The sequence below is a fragment of the Bombina bombina genome, chromosome 5 (genome assembly GCF_027579735.1).
Source record: "Bombina bombina isolate aBomBom1 chromosome 5, aBomBom1.pri, whole genome shotgun sequence".
Classification (NCBI taxonomy): Eukaryota; Metazoa; Chordata; class Amphibia; order Anura; family Bombinatoridae; genus Bombina; species Bombina bombina.
In genome coordinates this window covers 143872921-143893434 of record NC_069503.1, presented here as the reverse complement: position 1 = coordinate 143893434, position 20514 = coordinate 143872921, and the positions used below count along the sequence as shown (strand labels likewise).

Genomic DNA, 20514 nt, shown 5'->3' with positions numbered 1-20514 from the left:
CAAAGCAAATTTGATGAAGAAAGTAAAATGGAAAGTTTCTTACAACTGAATGCAATATCTAAATCATGAAAGTTTAATTTAGACTAGACTGTCCCTTTAACTCACCAACTATAATGCGATTAATAAAAGCACTCTGTGCTATATATTAAATGTATAGAATGCAGGAACATGTTGGCTGCATTAACATTTTCTTGTTAATCTTTTTTGCAATCCATTGTAGTGTCAGTTTGTGCGCTATTCTTAGCACTATCATTTGCGTTCCGCAGTGTATTTGAAAATTTTCTTCAATATTTAGTTCATGTTGCAAACTCACATTATTTCTCAAACCCATATCTTACTCAACAGATTAAACTATTTGGTAATCAGAAGTGATTCATTGTTTATTTTTATTTTTCATATTGATAATAACAATTATATCATCAAAACGTTCAAAATCATTTATTTGCAGTAATATAAAAATAATATAGCGGGGGTGTATTTTGGCCTAGGCAAACAAGGCACATGCCTAGGGCAGCAGATTGGAGAGGGGCAGCACGTTTTTTGTGGCTATATTTGTGAAAAAGCTTAGAGTTTTTTTAGAAGTATTATACAGGTATATAATAAGAAATGTTGCCCAAAGAGCTTACATTGTATGGGGGTATAATAAGAAATTGAGCTAGCTACTGCCTTTAGTTCTGTTGGCTTTCGGCACTTTGTATTCTGTTTAGGGAAGCATTGTATCAAGAAATCTGTATTTGGGGGTTTATATACATTGCGCCAATAGATAAATATGTGTGTGTGTGCATGTTTGTGTATGTGTATAACTGTGTGTATGCAAATGTTTTGCAAGTCCTTGTGAACATTTACTTTGGAAATTCCATGAAAAAAAAATTCACATTACTCTCCGCCCCCCTCCCAAAAGGCCTAAAACCTTAGGGATGGGTGGGGGTAGGGGGGCAGCAGAATTTTGAGTGCCTAGGGCAGCACAAAATCTAAATACGCCACTGTAATATAGCAAGAGGCAACATAATACATATTTTTTTTTATCGCTTCCCATAAGACTTTATTAAATCAATTGCCTTCTTTTTTAAAAAGTCTTTTGCTGTCTTTTTGAGTTTCTTTTTGACATCCTTATTGAATGTCTTTTTGAATTTCTCTTTGAGTTTCTTTTTGAGTTTCTTAAGGGATCTTTTTGTGCGAGATTTCTAAAAGAAGAAAAGAGATTATCAGAAAAAAAAATATGAGACATTTACTATCTTTAAAATATATAAACAATATTATATCGGCCACTAAATATAGATACATGAATCTACTTTTACAAGGATTGATAGTTGAGTGGCGAGAACAAACTACAAACTACAGAATCTGTAATTGGATGGTTAATGAGACATAACATCGTTATACGTATTCTAACATTACATTTTTAAATGTAACTTTTCTTGTACTAATCAAGACTGATAAATGTTAGATTTGGTGCTTATTGGTGTTTCATATATTCTATTAATTATGGGGTTTATCACTATCCTTTAAAAAAAAATAAACAAACTTATCTAATGATTTTCTACAGAAAAGAACTGTGCCTGCACATACCAGATGCACACTTCTTTTCAAGTCCCAGGACTTGCATACTGATAGGCTGCTTAAAGTCGCTTTAAAATGGGATGTGAATACTGAGGATATTTTGATCTAAAATATCTTTTTCATCACATTGTAACAGAACTAATGCACAAGCCTAATTATTGAGATATAATGATATATATATATATATATATATATATATATATATATATATACAGTATTTTTATCAAAAAAGTTATATCATGCAAGAAAATGTTCACTCTAAAGCAACAACTGTGGGGCCGATTTATCATTGGTCTGTCCGACATGATCAGCTCAGCAGATAATGTCTGACAGACATCACTGTATGCCGACAGTATACGCTGTCAGCATTTATCATTGCACAAGCATTTCTTTGTTAACTGCTTGGGCAATGCCGCCCCCAGCACATTCGTGGCTAATCGGCCGCTAGCAGGAGGTGTCAATCAACCTGATCATATTCGATTGTATTGATTGCTGTCCACCGCTCAGAGGCGGGCAGACCAGTTAAAGAGCAGCGGTCTTAAGAACGCTTCTTCTTAAATGTTGTTTCCGGCCAGCCTGAAGGCTCGCGTGGAAACAGGGGCATCAGGGGCCATTCGGCCCTTGATAATTTTGCCCCATTTTCTAAAAACGTATTTATAGTACCTTAACCGCAGCATTGCACGTCATGTTCTCTAGATTATTCTCCTCATCAAAATGAGCTGTACAGACTTTTATCTCCTAAAAAGAAAAACAAAAAAAACACACTTGTATGTTTGAAATAATAATAATAATAATAATAATAATAAATAAGTAAACATTCTTTGATCTATATTTATCTAAACAAGCAATACATGTCATTGTTTTTGTCATTGTTTTTTTTAACAATCTCTAACAAATAAATGAAATGCATTGGTGAGTAAGGAAACTTTTTTTTTTTTTATGAAATGTCATTAAACAAAATAACTAATAATAAATACAATAATAATTCTGGACAATACATAGCCACATTAATAAAAACTTTACAAATAGATCTAGATAACAAGTGGAGAGCAAAAATATTAACCATCTTGCTCTTTAACATTGTTCAAGCACAATCAATTGTTCTCGTGCACGCTAACTTCTGCATGTCAGATAGCGTGGGTGTGCTTCAGCCCTCACATAGACTTCTATAGGGGCATGCTGTCAAATTCATGACTGACTGCAGCTATTTTCCTTTATTTTGCAAAAGCCTTTAACCACTGTAATCACAACATCTTAATACACAAGATCAAAGCCTCAGGATTAAACAATGCATCATTAAATTGGTTCTGCTCTCACTTATCAGATAGATCTAAATTTGTGTTTATATCTAACCATGTCTCCAGCTTTCTCAAAGTAACGTGCGGTGTGCCCTATGGTACCATTTTAGGGCCCATCTTATTCTCTATATTCATAAATGATCTTCCCTTAACTTGCAAATCCTCAACTGTACACTATAATATATACAAACATTTTTTATAAAAATCTAATAACGCAGATGTAAAAATAATTACATTATAAAACTGTAGGCTGGCCCCTGTCAACCCCTGTTAATATCTTGGTATATGGCTTGACTCATATAACTCATATTGTCCAAACTATATGCTAAAATATGAGCACTTTTCAGAAATTAATCCTGTCTAAATCTTGAGGTTAGGAAACATATTGATCAAAAAACGCTGATCCCTGGAATTCATTACGGGTATATTGTGTATGCGTCTGTGCCTCAGATCCATCTCAGTAAACTTACAACTCTGCTATGCTGATTTGTCCTGCATTGTGATTACAAAACTCATCATTGTGATATGTTAAAATAACTAAACTTGCTATCGCTTAACTTCACTTCTCTTGCCTTGTCTATAACCTGAGAAACTCCTATGCTACATGAGCAGTATTCTCACCCTTGCTCCCCACTCCCCCTACAACTTAAGGTCCTATTCTTCCACTCTCCATTCCCCACTACAACAAGGAAGCTGGTTGGTCTGTGTTCTCATTCAGAGCTACTCAACTATGGTATAACCTCCCAGAAAGCACCAAATTCTCCAGCAACCTGAGAGCCTTGAAAAGAAAAATCTATCTTTACAAACAAATCAATCTTCTAACGACTGTAAATTAGAAAAAGGCCTACCCTATGTATAGCTATGTAAATATGTAACGGTTTGTACAATATGTAATGCATCGCTGCCATATCCCAGGACATACTTGAATTTTTCTTTTTTCCTGGTAACAAATTTTATAAATAAATAAATAAACTTTGGATATGTCTCAAGCTGAGGTTGCACTTAGTTACGGGCGCACAAAGACGATAATGCACAAGTAGTGATGTTCATGTAGTTGTGTGCTATACTAGTAATAAAAATGACTTACTTCAGGTCCTAAATCTTACAGTGTTTTTTTTGGTTTGTGCTTGAGTGCAACACTTAACTCACTATTCGTAACATGAGCGCAATGAGCTTGTTGATAGTGGACCCTGAGCTACCCATCTGTGCTCAGAGCCCTGCTTAACTGTTTCGTAAAGCAAAAAAGTTGCACAAAACACATCAAAAATACCTTACAAAATACAGTTATACTCATTAACACTGTCTAATAAAAACTATTTACAAAAAAAAATTGCACCAACAGTTATTAGGGCTCAAAGATATGAGATCTCAGGTGTTAGAAAGGAAAACAGAAGGCAAAGGGCTTTAACATAAAGATACCTACGCATACATGTCTAAATATGGCCATGTATAAATAAATATATATATATATATAGATAGATAGATAGATAGATATATTTTAATTATTCTAACATATATATGTTTATATGTGTGTACATATGTATTTATATGCAAATACTTGTATTTACAGACATATATACGCATATAAACACATAAATACATAAATAAAAGTGTATTGGAGCCCTATTCAGTTAATTTGATGAAAACATGTGAAAGCATGTGAAAGCATGTTTATGCAATATTCAGATTAAAAAAGTATTATACTGTGTATTTACTGTAAATATTTCGCAGAAAATGTTCTTTATAAATATATACATAATACGTATTTATTAATATATATTCCTATATATATATATATATATATATATATATATATATATATATATATATACCTATATAATATATATATATATATATATATATATATATATATATATATATATATACAGCAAGAAATCCAAAGAGGAGACGTGGTGCTTTTTATGCGGCGTAGGTTCAGCTTTTTATGCGGCGTAGGTTAGCTCATGAGTGAAAAAGGTTTACTTTCAACTCATAATACGAGCGCTACCTGACGCGCACAAAATGCTTTCTTCTAGAGCAATTAACACTTGAGCGTTAAATAGCGATCCACTTGTAATCTAGCCCAATATTTATACTTCAATTTAACACTTTTGTTTAAAGCATGTGACTTACACCATTGTCTCGAAATAGACAGTGCTCAGGAGTTTGGGTCTCTGATTTTAGACACAATGTCTCTTTAAGGGTAAACTGGATTTCACGTAAATCTGAAGACACGTCCTACAAAGAAAAAGATTCAGAACAGGAAGTATAATTAGTAGGTAAAAGTCATTGCTGAAACTTCATAATATATCCAAAGTTAGAACAAATATATCAGCCACAAAGATAACTGATATGAACAAAATTCTCTATTATATACAGTCATTTATGTATTATTTGTATCATTTGTATTCTTTGTATCATGTAATATTTGTATCAAGTTGGCACTTACTTGGAGATATTTAGAATCATCAGGGAAGGGTAAGTAGACAGCCTCTTCATTGGATCCCATATTATAGTACTCAGTAGCAATAACCACAGATGATGCATCTTGCTTTGTCTGAGCATTTTCTGGTGAAGCTTGAGAATTAATTACAAAAGACACTGAAAACAATAGCAAAATGTTTTTAATTTGTTCCATGATCAGAGTATTCATTAATTTGTCCAAAAAAAAGAGAGTTTTGACACTGAATGCATGGGCCGCTTTTATACTTTTCATTTATTGCAATAGGTAGCTATGAATAATAATAAAAAGGGAAGTACATAAAATAATCCTGGAAAATAAGAACTTTCATCATTTTAAAAATTATTGCATTGCAGTATGATGAAAAATGTAGCAATAAGTAACTTACTTTTGTTTGTTATTAAAGTGACAGTCAACCCAAAAATTGTTATTGTTAAAAAAGATAGATAACTCCTTTACTACCCATTCCCCAGCTTTGCACAACCAACATTGTAATATTAATATACTTTATAACATTTAAACGTCTAAATTTCTGCCTGTTTCTAAGTCACTAAAGAAAGCCCCATGATCATATGCTTTTTTATTAGCTTTTCACAGCAGGGGAGTGCTAGTTCATGTGAGCCATATAGATAACATTGAGCTCATGCCCGTGGGTTCTAACAACACAGCACTAATTGGCTTAAATGCAAGTCAATAGATAATAAATAAAAAGTCATGTGATCAGGGGGCTGTCAGAAGATGCTTATATACAAGGCAATTACAGAGGTAAAAAGTATATTAATATAACCATGTTTTCTGTGCAAAACTGGGGAATTGATTATAAAGGGATTATCTATTTTTTTAAACAATAAATTTTTTTGTGTTGACTGTTGACTGTAAAATTGCTAATTATTAATATTATTATTATCGGTTATTTGTAGAGTGCCAACAGATTCCACAGTGCTATTAACAAAGGCGGAGTACAACAAAACAGTTATAGGGATCAAATGGGTAGAGGGCCCTGCCAAGAGTTGCACTGTTGTAGTCAGCTCTTGAGAAGGTGATCTACAAACAGCTGGACTTTTAGGCTTACATGCTAAGGGGGTTCAGGGGATAGCAATGGAGGAGAAGAACTGGTATAAAGAAAGGTTAGCGTAGGTTGTATGTATCCCTGAACAGTAGAGTCTTTAGGGAGCACTTGAAGCTTTTAAAACTAGAAGAGAGACTTGTGAAGCGAGGCAGAGACTTCCACAAGATGGGAGCCAGTCTGGAGAAGTCTTGTAAACGGGAGTGTGATGAGGTGACAAGAGAGGAGGAGAGTAGGAGGTCATGAGCAGAGCGAAGGGGACGGGAGGGAGAGTATCTGGAGACAAGGTCTGAGATATAGGGGGGAGCAGTGCAGTTGAGGGCTTTGCATGTCAGAATGAGAATTTTGTGTTTGATCCTAGAGGCAAGAGGAAGCCAATGAAGATATTGGCAGAGAGGTTCAGCAGATGAAGAGCGACATGTAAGGAAGATGAGTCTGGCAGAGGCATTAATTATGGATTGTAAAGGAGCTAGGCGGTAGGTGGGGAGACCAGAGGGGACAGAGTTGCAGTAATCGAGGTGGGAGAGAATGAGAGAGTGGATTAAAATCTTAGTTGTGTCTTGTGTGTTAGTGTATAATTTTAGAGATGTTTTTAAGGTGGAAGCGGCAGGCTTTAGCCAATGACTGAATGTGGGGAATGAAAGAAAGATCTGAGTCAAATGTGACTCCGAGACATTGGGCATGCTGGGTAGGGGTAATGATGGAGTTGTCAACCGTTATAGAGAGATTGGGGGTGGAGAGTTTAGAAGAAGGGGGGAAAATAAGGAGCTCAGTTTTGGAGAGATTTAGATTGAGGTAGTGAGACGTGCCGAAACTTCTTCCTCAGTAACAGGGGAGAATGAGCTAAGTTTAAGGTTATGTGGGTTGTGGTTGATTGAGAACATTTGAGGGGGTGAGAGAATGGAATTATGTTGAGAGCTGATTTCATTTCTGATGGAGTCGATTTTGTTATTGAAGTGGCTGGCAAAGTCTTGAGCTGACAGAGAAGTTGTTTTAGGAGGTGGGCAAGGGCGGAGAAGAGTATTGAAAGTGGAGAACAAACGTTTTGGGTTTGAAGAAAGATTAGAGATAAGAGTAGAGAAGTAGGATTGCTTATGGAAATTAAGGGCAGAGTAGTAGGAGTTCAAGATAAATTTGTAATGTTGAAAATCAGCTGAACTCCTAGATTTTCTCCAGTGCCGCTCAGCAGTACGGGAACATCTGCGTAGGTATCGTGTCAGAGGAGTATGCCAGGGCTGAGGATGAGCGTTTGATTTCCAAGCTATGGTAAGAGGGGCGAGATTGTCAAGGACGGATGTAAGGGTGGAATTATAGTGGCAGATAGATTGGTCAGGGCATGAAAAGGAGGAGAAGGATGAGAGGAGAGGTTTGAGGGAATTAGAAAGATGTTGTTGATCTAATGACATAATGCTTCTGTGAAGTTTTGTGTGAGGAGCAGAAGGAGGGAGAGTTGTATGGAGGGATGATATGTTGCAAGTAAGGAGATGGTGGTCAGAAAGAGGAAAGGGGGAGTTTGTGAAGTTTGAGAGGGGGCATCGATAGCTAAAGATCAGGTCAAGGGAGAGACCATCTTTGTGAGTGGTAGAATCAGTCCATTGTGACAAACCGAAAGAGGAAGTGAGTTGCAGAATTTGTTTTGCAGAGGAGGCAGTGGGATTGTAAAGAGGGATGTTGAAGTCACCAAGAATGAGGGAAGGGGTGTCTGAGGAAAGGAAATAAGGTAGCCAGGCAGCCAAGTGATCTAGAAATTGAGTTGAGGAGTCAGGAGGATGGTATATGACTGCAACACGTATAGAAAGAAGAGAGAATAAGCTAATCATGTGGGTTTCGAATGAGGAAAATATGAGGGAAGAGATGGGATGTATTTGTTGAAAGATGCAATGAGAGGAAAGTAAAATACCTACACCACCTCCTTGTCTATTACCAGACCTGGGAGTGTGGCTGAAGTGGAGACCCCCATGTGACAGAGCAGCAGTGGATGCTGTGTCTAGGGGAGAGAGCTAGGTTTCTGTTAGGGCCAGAAGGTTGAGGGAGTGGGAGATAAAGAGGTCATGTATAGAAGTGAGTTTGTTGCAAACAGAGCGAGAGTTCCAAAGTGCACAAGTGAAAGGGGAAGTGGCATTTGATGCAAGAGGAATGTGAGTAAGGTTGTCAGAGTTTTGTTTTTTGAGTCTGTGGGATGGTATACATGTAAATATATAGATGTGTGCTTATTCCTATACCTATACATGGAGGTTAGTTAAAAAATGTGTCAAATATTGAATATACGTTCTTTTTTAAAAAGAGATATGAAACCCAATAATCTTTTGTGATTCAGACAGAGCATACAATTTTAGAAAACATTTGACATTGAAGCTCAGATTTTACATATTCTGAAAAATTTAAATTCAGTATTTTTTGAGTTATAAACACAGGATATTTTAAGTTTAGAATTAAACATGAATTTATATCAGTATATATTATAGGCCAGATTACTAGTTTACATTTAATGCTTCTGCTTGAGCGTTATCTAAGCTAGAAGTAAGCTTTTTTTATGCCTCGGGTTGTGCTCGTATTACAAGTTGAAAGTAAACTGAATTAATTTATAATATATAACAATAAGCTGTAAAATTAAATTGAAGTGAATATTTAGGGGCATATTTATGATTGTGCGAGAGGACATGAGCCGATATAGCGGATCATGTCCCCTGCACATGAATAAATGCCAACAGCATATGCTCTCTGCATTTATCATTGCCCCAGCAGTTCTTGTGAACTGCTGGTGCAATACCGCCCCCTGCAGATTTGCGGCCAATCGGCCGCTAGCAGGGGGGTCAATCAACCCGATCGTATTCGATCGGGTTGATTTCTGTCCGCTGTCTCAGAGCAGATGGACAGGTTATGGAGCAGCGGTCTTTAGACCGCTACTTCATAATTTCTGTGAAACACGGGCATCAAGCTCCATACGGAACTTGATAAATATGCCCCTAAGTATATAGGATGAGATACACAGTATTTCCGATAACATTTCATTAAACTAAATAGTAACACTATTATTTAAAGAGACATTTTTATATCTAGTATATGTGTCATATGTACACAATGGTGCCTGAATCATAGAATCACTTCACTGTTGAATGTAGACATTGTGATGGGGCATAAGGATTATTTAGCCGAAGCTGGATAACCTTAAAACATAAGAGCTAAAAAAGCTTAAAATAGTGATATAAAAGAACCTTTCAATGTACACAAGCCAATATTGGCCAACTAAAGTGATCCAAGCTTGAATATGTGATTTATATGAATTTAATAAAATTTGAAAATAAATATACATAGATTTATGACATAAAATAAATGTGTTAATCAGGTGCAATGATAAGTGTAGTATACATAGGGTGCAATAGGCTAGAGTGACTGCAACAAACAATTTACAAATAGTTGAAATCAAGGCTACAATAGCTGCATTAAAAAATAAAAAGATGAGAAAGATTTGGCAACATATGCAACAAATGTAACAATCGTTACAAGGCAATAAAAAACATGTATGGAAATGAAGGTTTCCAAGTGGATTTCGGATAGAGATGAGTCGATGGTATTGATCAAAGAGCTCAGGGATCAGATGTCAAATGAAGATGCTGGAACACATAAAGATCCAGATCAAAACAGTGAAAAAGATACCAGAAAAAGGTGTTCACTTTTACTTACACCGGGAATGGTATCAAGGCGTGTGTTGTTTCTCTTCTCTGTGGCAACCTTTCTGGCAACAGCAAAATATTCTCAGCCTGGCGTTTCAGTGTGGTGGTGCAATTTCAGCGTGATTTCCAAGTGGACTGCTTCTGTCAGTGGTGAGTAGCTGAGCCGATTGTTTAAGGGAGCCTTCGAGGGACAAACAACTTCTTGGAATAGGAGCAATGCGTTTCAACCCGTACTGGGTCTTTCTCAAACTCCTGAGTGAATGTTCGAATGTTTATTTCAAGGCAGTTAAGTGTCCTTATTGGCTCAAAAAAGTAGGCGTAATTGCCCTACTTAATTATGACAACTATTAAAGAGAACTACAAGAAAAAGTAAGAATAAAGGCAAAAAGAGCAAATATATGGATACAAAATAGAGCAAAATCTGACACATATATATCAGTAACATTGAAAATACTCAGAACAACAAAATACAAAGTGATAATCGACAAAGGGGTTAGAGATTTATAACCCGTATTTGAGTGTATCTAATCAATACACACACACATACTGTATATATATATATATATATACAGTATTTATACAGTATATATATATATAAATTCATATAAATTCAGGGAAAACCACAACAAAAGACCTGAAATACATTGATCTTTGAGGGAATATATCTCAGACCTTTGGAAATATATAAAATATAATAAAATATAATAAAGGAATATAATAAAAAAATATATTAGAAAAATATATAAAAAATTATATAAAAATATGTTAAAAAAATAAATAAAAAAATAAAAATATATATATATATATATATATATATATATTAAGAGTGTATAATTTATGTAGATGAATAAAATATGTAATTAGCGTAAATGTGCATGGGATATAAATATATAAAATCTATAAACTTTATAAATCCATAATTAGAATTGATAACCAATGAAAATGCCACAATCTACATAAGTATTTGAATATAAAATATAAATTATAAGTGATTGTATGTGTGCTCATAGTGATTTTAAATAATGTTACTCAATACAGGACAGATAGGTGTCACCCAAAAAACACCCAATGTCAAAGTCTAAATTTAGAACCCTGGGTCACAATGTATTTAGATCAAAAATCCACTTAGTCTCGCTTTTTAGAAGTTCTCCCTGAGCGTTCCCCCCTCTCCATTTCTTTTTAACTTTTTCCCTACCTAAAAATGAAAAGTGACTAAGATTACCCTAATTACATGATCCAAAGTTTTTAGGAATTGGGAGATCTTTATTTCTTTCTAGAGTGTAATTTTCTATAGACCAAATATGTTCCCTGATACGAGTCCTTAAAGGTCTTTCAGTTTCACCTACGTACTGTAAACCACAACTACATTGGATAATGTAGATAACGAAGCAATATGAGCATCTGATTAAATCATTGATTTTAAATATTGTACCAGTTACAGTTGAGCTAAACTTTTTTTTGCTTAGCAGAGTGTTCACAAGACTTACATGTTAGACTAGGGTAAAAACCATTCAGACTATTACCTTTAAGGTCTAATTGTCCACCATATTTCTTCTGTTTTTTATTCTCAGTGTTCACCAAAATGGACTTTAAATTAGGCGCTTTGTGGAAGGAGGGGAAGGAGGGGACCTAATTCCTCATCATTCTTTAATAATTTCCAAGGTTTATTGAAAATATTTTCTAATAAATATTTTTTATGGCTGTAATTAGTGATGAATGGAATGAACATGGTTTCATCTTTTTCAGCAGTATTAGATATAATAGATGAAGAAATTGTAGATTTCTTATCTTTTGTCTTTAATAGGGAGGTTCTGTCAATCAATCTGACTTCTTTCCTAATTTTTTCTATATTCATTTCGTTGTAACCCCTCGCTAGGAATTTTTGTTTAAGTTTATCAGATTGGGCATCAAAATCACCTATAGGGATATTTCCTATCCACTTTTTGTGGTCACAACTTGTAAAATGTATATAGCTATTTGCATCAACCTGTTTGAAGTATGTCCTTGCACTAAGTTTGTTCTCCTTCAGAATAATTTCTAAGTCCAAGAAATTAATATTAAGTCTACTCTTTGCACTTGTAAAACTCAAGTTTACTTGATTAGTATTCATACTCGTTAGAAGGTCATCAAAGGACGATTCGCTGCCCTGCCAAATCATAATGATATCATCAATATAGCATCTATAGATCACCAGACTTGCTCTAAGGGGGTTATTCTGCAAAAAATGATGTTCCCAGTAACCCATGAACAAGTTAGGATAACTTGGAGCAAACCTGGTGCCCATAGCAGTGCCTTTATCTTGTTTGTAGAAATTACCATTATAGAAAAAAAAGTTATGTGACAAAATAAAATTGATGGCTTCCAAAATGAAGCATTTTTGTTCATATTTTAATGAAGTATTCTTTTCTAGAAAAAAATTAACTGCCTCTAGTCCATCTTTATGATTAATACACGTATATAAGGATGTGACATTGTAGCTTCTATAATTAAATTTAGGACATCTGTTGAATCTTTTAGGAAAGATGGAAGCTTTCTCACAAATTTCAGGTGAAAGATATCCAAGTATTCGGACAAATTAGACATCAGAGAGCCTACCCCAGAAATAATGGGCCTGTCTGGGAGGTTATGTATGCTCTTGTGAATCTTGAGTTGACAATATAAAAGATATATCCTTGGATATTTAGGTAATAGGTAATCTCTTTCTTTTGAATTCAAAATTCCTTCCTCTTTGGCCCATCTAGAATTTGTGTCATATCATTTTTGTACTTACTAGTTGGATCATTAGATAATCTTTTGTATGTATGATGATCATTAACAATGTTGTCACACATTTGTTGATAATCAGCAGTATCCATGATCTTTCTTAATTCTGAGACCCCGTGGTACTCTTTTTTGTTCCAAATATTTTTCAATGAATATGAGTTCAGTTCTATGTTTTAACTCTAATAAAAGTTTATCTTCTAAATATTTCATCAATTTAAACAGATTATCAGCATTTTCAGTAGTGACCAAAAAATTAGAAAAATGTTATAGATACCTTTATATATTTCCTCCCTGTATTTCGATAAAATTGAATCTGTCATAATTCCGGCAGCAGTAAAGTCCAAAAAGTGGGGATAAATTGAATCTGTGAGCAAAAGAAATATTGGTTACTGTGCTGAAAAACACTATTAGGCCTGTGCAAAAAAAGAGGACTCCCCAGCATCTAAAATAAATATGAGATGGGGTATAAGGATTATTTAGCTGAAAAGCACCAAATTTAAAGTCCATTTTGGCGCCCACTGAGAATAAAAAACAGAAGAAATATGGTGGACAATTAGAGCTTAAAGGTAATAGTCTGAATGGTTTTTACCCTTCTCTAACATGTAAGTCTTGTGAACACTCTGCTAAGCAAAAAGAGTTTAGCTCAACTGTAATTGGTAAAATATTTAAAATCAATTATTTAATCAGATGCTCAGATTGCTTCATTATCTACATTATCCAATGTAGTTGTGGTTTGCAGTACGTAGGTGAAACTGAAAGAACCCTACGGACTTGTATCAGGGAATATATTTGGTCTATAGAAAATTACACTCTAGAAAGAAATAAAGATCTCCCTATTCCTAAACACTTTGGATCATGTAATAAGGGTAATCTTAGTCACTTTTGATTTTTAGGTATAGAAAAAGTTAAAAAGAAATGGAGAGGGGGGAACGCTCAGGGAGAACTTCTAAAAAGAGAGACTAAGTGGATTTTTGGCCAAAAGACATTACGACCCAGGGGTCTAAATTTAGACTTTTACATTGGGTGTTTTTTGGGTGACTAATCCACCTATCTGTCCGGTATTGAGTAAGATTAATTAAAATCACTATAAGCACACATACAATACCTTATAATTTATATTTTATATTCAAATACTTATGTAGATTGTGGCATTTTCATTATCAATTATCATTATGGATTTATAAAGTTTATAGATTTTATATATTTATATCCCATGCACATTTACGTTAATTACGCTTTTATTTCATCCACATAAATTATGCACTCTTAAAAAGACACTGAACCCAAATGTATTTTTGTGTGTGTGATTCAGATAGAGCATGACATTTTAAGCAATTTTCTAATTTACACCTATTATCAAATTTTCTTAATTCTCTTGGTATCTTTAGTTGAAATGCAAGAATGGAAGTTTAGATGCCGGCCCATTTTTGGTGAACAACCTGGGTTGTCCTTGCTGATTAGTGGATAAATTCATCCACCAATAAAAAAGTGCTATCCAGAGTTCTGAACTCAAAAAAGCTTAGATGCCTTCTTTTTCAAATAAAGATAGCAAGAGAATGAATAAAAATTGATAATAGGAGTACATTAGAAAGTTGCTTAAAATTGCATGCTCTATCTGAATCATGAAAGAAAAAAATTGGGTTCAGTGTCCCTTTAATATATATATATTATTTTTTTAACATATTTTTAATATAATTTTTTTATATATTTTTCTAATATATTTTTTTATTATATTCCTTTATTATATTTTATATATTTCCAAAGGTCTGAGATATATTCCCTCAAAGATCAAGGTGCCGCTCAATGTATTTCAGGTATTTTGTTGTGGTTTTCCCTGAATTTATATGAATTTATATAAATTTATATATGTATTTATTAGATACACTCAAATATGGGTTATAAATCTCTAACCCCATTGTTGAATATCACATTGGGGCCTAGTTATCAAGCCATTAACCTCAAATACGCTGGAATTCCGCAGCGTATTTGTGGCGAGGCTGATTCGCCTTAGTTATCAAAGGCTAGAGACCGGCAAAAGTAGAATTTTGTGACATAAACTTCGATCCGCCAGACTCAGTCCGACACAGATCGATTCTTACGTCACTCCAGATGTTCCGCACACAAGTGCGGCACAATCTGACTACTTTTGCTAGTTATCAAAAAACTAGTAGGTACGCTCGGCACTTTTACGGCCCAGCGTACCTGGTTTTCAATCCGCCACCCTGGAGATGGCGGATCCCATAGGAATCAATGGGAGTCTGACCATAGCGAAAGTACAAGTTCGCTGCTGCCAGACATCCCATTGATTCCTATGGGAGCTGTCTACACCTAACACCCTAACATGTACCCTGAGTCTAAACACCACTAATCTGCCCCCCCCTACACCGCCGCAACTAAATAAAGTTATTACCCCCTAAACCGCCGCTCCCGGAGCCCACCGCAAGCTACTCTATACATATTAACCCCTAAACCGCCGCTCCCGGAGCCCACCACAAGCTACTCTATACATATTAACCCCTAAACCGCTGCTCCCGGAGCCCACCGCAAGCTAATCTATACATATTAACCCCTAAACCGCCACTCCCGGAGCCCACCGCAAGCTACTCTATACATATTAACCCCTAAACCGCCGCTCCCGGAGCCCACCGCAAGCTACTCTATACATATTAACCCCTAAACCGCCGCTCCCGGAGCCCACCGCAACTATAATATATGTATTAACCCCTAAACCGCCGCTCCCGGACCCTGCCACAACCTATATTAAATTTATTAACCCCTAATCTGCCCCCCCCCTACACCGTCGCCACCTATAATATATTTATTAACCCCTATCCTGCCCCCCACTACACCGCCGCCACTGTAATAAATGTATTAACCCCTAAACCTAAGTCTAACACTAACCCTAACACCCCCCTAACTTAAATATTAATTAAATAAATCTAAATAATATTTCTATTATGAACTAAATTAATCCTATTTAAAACTAAATACTTAACTTTAAAATAAACCCAAATATAGCTACAATATAAATAATAATTATATTGTAGCTATCTTAGGATTTATTTTTATTTTACAGGTAACTTTCAATTTATTTTAACTAGGTACAATAGCTATTAAATAGTTATTAACTATTTAATAGCTACCTAGCTAAAATAAAGAGAAATTTACCTGTAAAATAAAAACTAACCTAAGGTACAATTACACCTAACACTACACTATACTTTAATAAATTATTCCTATTTAAAACTAAATACTTACCTGTAAAATAAACCCTAAGATAGCTACAATGTAATTAATAATTACATTGTAGCTATTTTAGGAATTATATTTATTTTACAGGTAACTTTGTATTTATTTTAGCTAGTTAGAATAGTTATTAAATAGTTATTAACTATTTAATAACTACCTAGCTAAAAGAAATACAAAATTACCTGGAAAATAAATCCTAACATAAGTTACAATTAAACCTAACACTACACTATCATTAAATAAATTAAATAAATTAACTACAAATAAATACAATTAAATACAATTACATAAACTAACTAAAGTACAAAAAAAAAGCTAAGTTACAAAAAATAAAAAAAATAGATTACAAACATTTAAAAAATATTACAACAATTTTAAGCTACTTACACCTAATCTAAGCCCCCTAATAAAATAACAAACCCGCCAAAAATGCGGAACATCCTTCTTTACCAACGGACTACCGACGAATGAAGGCTCCTTTAAGGGACGTCATCCAAGATGGCGTCCCTTCAATTCCGATTGGCTGATAGGATTCTGTCAGCCAATCGGAATTAAGGTAGGAAAAATCTGATTGGCTGATTGAATCAGCCAATCAGATTGAGCTTGCATTCTATTGGCTGATCTGAACAGCCAATAGAATGCGAGCTCAATCTGATTGGCTGATTGGATCAGCCAATCGGATTGAACTTGAATCTGATTGGCTGATTCAATCAGCCAATCAGATTTTTCCTACCTTAATTCCGATTGGCTGATAGAATCCTATCAGCCAATCGGAATTGAAGGGACGCCATCTTGGATGACGTCCCTTAAAGGAGCCTTCATTCGTCGGTAGTCCGTCGGTAAAGAAGGATGTTCCGCGTCGGCGGGATGAACATTGAAGACCCCGCTTGGAAGATGACATCGCCCGGATAGAAGACTTCTTCAGCGCCTCTTGGAAGATGACATCGCCCGGATGGAAGACTTCTTCAGCGCCGCTTGGAGGATCACTTCATCGGATGGAAGATTTCTTCAGCGCTGCTTGGAGGATAACTTCTGCGGCTCCGGGTCTCCTCTTCGGTTCCATCGCTGCTCGGCTGAGTGAAGACAACTCAAGGTAGGATGATCTTCAGGGGATTAGTGTTAGGTTATTTTAAGGGGGGTTTGGGTTAGATTAGGGGTATGTGGGTGGTGGGTTTTAATGTTGGGGGGGTTGTATTTTTCTTTTACAGGCAAAAGAGCTGAATTCTTTGGGGCATGCCCCACAAATGGCCCTTTTAAGGGCTGGTAAGGTAAAAGAGCTTTTTGGCGCCCACTGAGAATAAAAAACAGAAGAAATATGGTGGACAATTAGAGCTTAAAGGTAATAGTCTGAATGGTTTTTACCCTTCTCTAACATGTAAGTCTTGTGAACACTCTGCTAAGCAAAAAGAGTTTAGCTCAACTGTAATTGGTAAAATATTTAAAATCAATTATTTAATCAGATGCTCAGATTGCTTCATTATCTACATTATCCAATGTAGTTGTGGTTTGCAGTACGTAGGTGAAACTGAAAGAACCCTACGGACTTGTATCAGGGAATATATTTGGTCTATAGAAAATTACACTCTAGAAAGAAATAAAGATCTCCCTATTCCTAAACACTTTGGATCATGTAATAAGGGTAATCTTAGTCACTTTTGATTTTTAGGTATAGAAAAAGTTAAAAAGAAATGGAGAGGGGGGAACGCTCAGGGAGAACTTCTAAAAAGAGAGACTAAGTGGATTTTTGGCCAAAAGACATTACGACCCAGGGGTCTAAATTTAGACTTTTACATTGGGTGTTTTTTGGGTGACTAATCCACCTATCTGTCCGGTATTGAGTAAGATTAATTAAAATCACTATAAGCACACATACAATACCTTATAATTTATATTTTATATTCAAATACTTATGTAGATTGTGGCATTTTCATTATCAATTATCATTATGGATTTATAAAGTTTATAGATTTTATATATTTATATCCCATGCACATTTACGTTAATTACGCTTTTATTTCATCCACATAAATTATGCACTCTTAAAAAGACACTGAACCCAAATGTATTTTTGTGTGTGTGATTCAGATAGAGCATGACATTTTAAGCAATTTTCTAATTTACACCTATTATCAAATTTTCTTAATTCTCTTGGTATCTTTAGTTGAAATGCAAGAATGGAAGTTTAGATGCCGGCCCATTTTTGGTGAACAACCTGGGTTGTCCTTGCTGATTAGTGGATAAATTCATCCACCAATAAAAAAGTGCTATCCAGAGTTCTGAACTCAAAAAAGCTTAGATGCCTTCTTTTTCAAATAAAGATAGCAAGAGAATGAATAAAAATTGATAATAGGAGTACATTAGAAAGTTGCTTAAAATTGCATGCTCTATCTGAATCATGAAAGAAAAAAATTGGCTTCAGTGTCCCTTTAATATATATATATTATTTTTTTAACATATTTTTTATATAATTTTTTTATATATTTTTCTAATATATTTTTTTATTATATTCCTTTATTATATTTTATATATTTCCAAAGGTCTGAGATATATTCCCTCAAAGATCAAGGTGCCGCTCAATGTATTTCAGGTATTTTGTTGTGGTTTTCCCTGAATTTATATGAATTTATATAAATTTATATATGTATTTATTAGATACACTCAAATATGGGTTATAAATCTCTAACCCCATTGTTGAATATCACATTGGGGCCTAGTTATCAAGCCATTAACCTCAAATACGCTGGAATTCCGCAGCGTATTTGTGGCGAGGCTGATTCGCCTTAGTTATCAAAAGCTAGAGACCGGCAAAAGTAGAATTTTGTGACATAAACTTCGATCCGCCAGACTCAGTCCGACACAGATCGATTCTTACGTCACTCCAGATGTTCCGCACACAAGTGCGGCACAATCTGACTACTTTTGCTAGTTATCAAAAAACTAGTAGGTACGCTCGGCACTTTTACGGCCCAGCGTACCTGGTTTTCAATCCGCCACCCTGGAGATGGCGGATCCCATAGGAATCAATGGGAGTCTGACCATAGCGAAAGTACAAGTTCGCTGCTGCCAGACATCCCATTGATTCCTATGGGAGCTGTCTACACCTAACACCCTAACATGTACCCTGAGTCTAAACACCCCTAATCTGCCCCCCCTACACCGCCGCAACTAAATAAAGTTATTACCCCCTAAACCGCCGCTCCCGGAGCCCACCGCAAGCTACTCTATACATATTAACCCCTAAACCGCCGCTCCCGGAGCCCACCGCAAGCTACTCTATACATATTAACCCCTAAACCGCTGCTCCCGGAGCCCACCGCAAGCTAATCTATACATATTAACCCCTAAACCGCCACTCCCGGAGCCCACCGCAAGTTACTCTATACATATTAACCCCTAAACCGCCGCTCCCGGAGCCCACCGCAAGCTACTCTATACATATTAACCCCTAAACCGCCGCTCCCGGAGCCCACCGCAACTATAATATATGTATTAACCCCTAAACCGCCGCTCCCGGACCCTGCCACAACCTATGTTAAATTTATTAACCCCTAATCTGCCCCCCCTACACCGTCGCCACCTATAATATATTTATTAACCCCTATCCTGCCCCCCACTACACCGCCGCCACTGTAATAAATTTATTAACCCCTAAACCTAAGTCTAACACTAACCCTAACACCCCCCTAACTTAAATATTAATTAAATAAATCTAAATAATATTTCTATTATGAACTAAATTAATCCTATTTAAAACTAAATACTTAACTTTAAAATAAACCCAAATATAGCTACAATATAAATAATAATGATATTGTAGCTATCTTAGGATTTATTTTTATTTTACAGGTAACTTTCAATTTATTTTAACTAGGTACAATAGCTATTAAATAGTTATTAACTATTTAATAGCTACCTAGCTAAAATAAAGAGAAATTTACCTGTAAAATAAAAACTAACCTAAGGTACAATTACACCTAACACTACACTATACTTTAATAAATTATTCCTATTTAAAACTAAATACTTACCTGTAAAATAAACCCTAAGATAGCTACAATGTAATTATTAATTACATTGTAGCTATCTTAGGAATTATATTTATTTTACAGGTAACTTTGTATTTATTTTAGCTAGTTAGAATAGTTATTAAATAGTTATTAACTATTTAATAACTACCTAGCTAAAAGAAATACAAAATTACCTGTAAAATAAATCCTAACCTAAGTTACAATTAAACCTAACACTACACTATCATTAAATAAATTAAATAAATTAACTACAAATAAATACAATTAAATACAATTACATAAACTAACTAAAGTACAAAAAAAAAGCTAAGTTACAAAAAATAAAAAAAATAGATTACAAACATTTAAAAAATATTACAACAATTTTAAGCTACTTACACCTAATCTAAGCCCCCTAATAAAATAACAAACCCCC

At 35.0% G+C, this 20514-nt stretch overlaps 1 protein-coding gene across 1 annotated transcript; it reads right to left on the bottom strand.

The window, feature by feature from the left end:
* Positions 1-354: 354 nt before the first annotated feature.
* LOC128660101 (cathelicidin-6) lies at positions 355-5570 on the bottom strand. The gene is made up of 4 exons (XM_053713728.1): positions 5308-5570; positions 4992-5096; positions 2224-2298; positions 355-1184 (listed from the first exon to the last, which is right to left on the bottom strand). Exons 1-4 carry the CDS (start codon positions 5509-5511, stop codon positions 1023-1025), a joined length of 546 nt encoding a protein of 181 aa, XP_053569703.1. The 5' UTR covers positions 5512-5570; the 3' UTR covers positions 355-1022.
* Between the last annotated feature and the right edge of the window lie 14944 nt (positions 5571-20514).

Bases quoted from the DNA above. Each gene is read 5' to 3' on its own strand.
- LOC128660101 (XM_053713728.1), bottom strand. From the start codon at position 5,511: ATGAATACTCTGATCATGGAACAAATTAAAAACATTTTGCTATTGTTT. The intron at 5,097-5,307 runs GTAAGTGCCAAC...TTTTCTTTGTAG, and splicing joins ATGATTCTAAATATCTCCAA to GACGTGTCTTCAGATTTACG. The intron at 2,299-4,991 runs GTAAGTCACATG...TTTTCTTTTTAG, and splicing joins GTCTATTTCGAGACAATGGT to GAGATAAAAGTCTGTACAGC.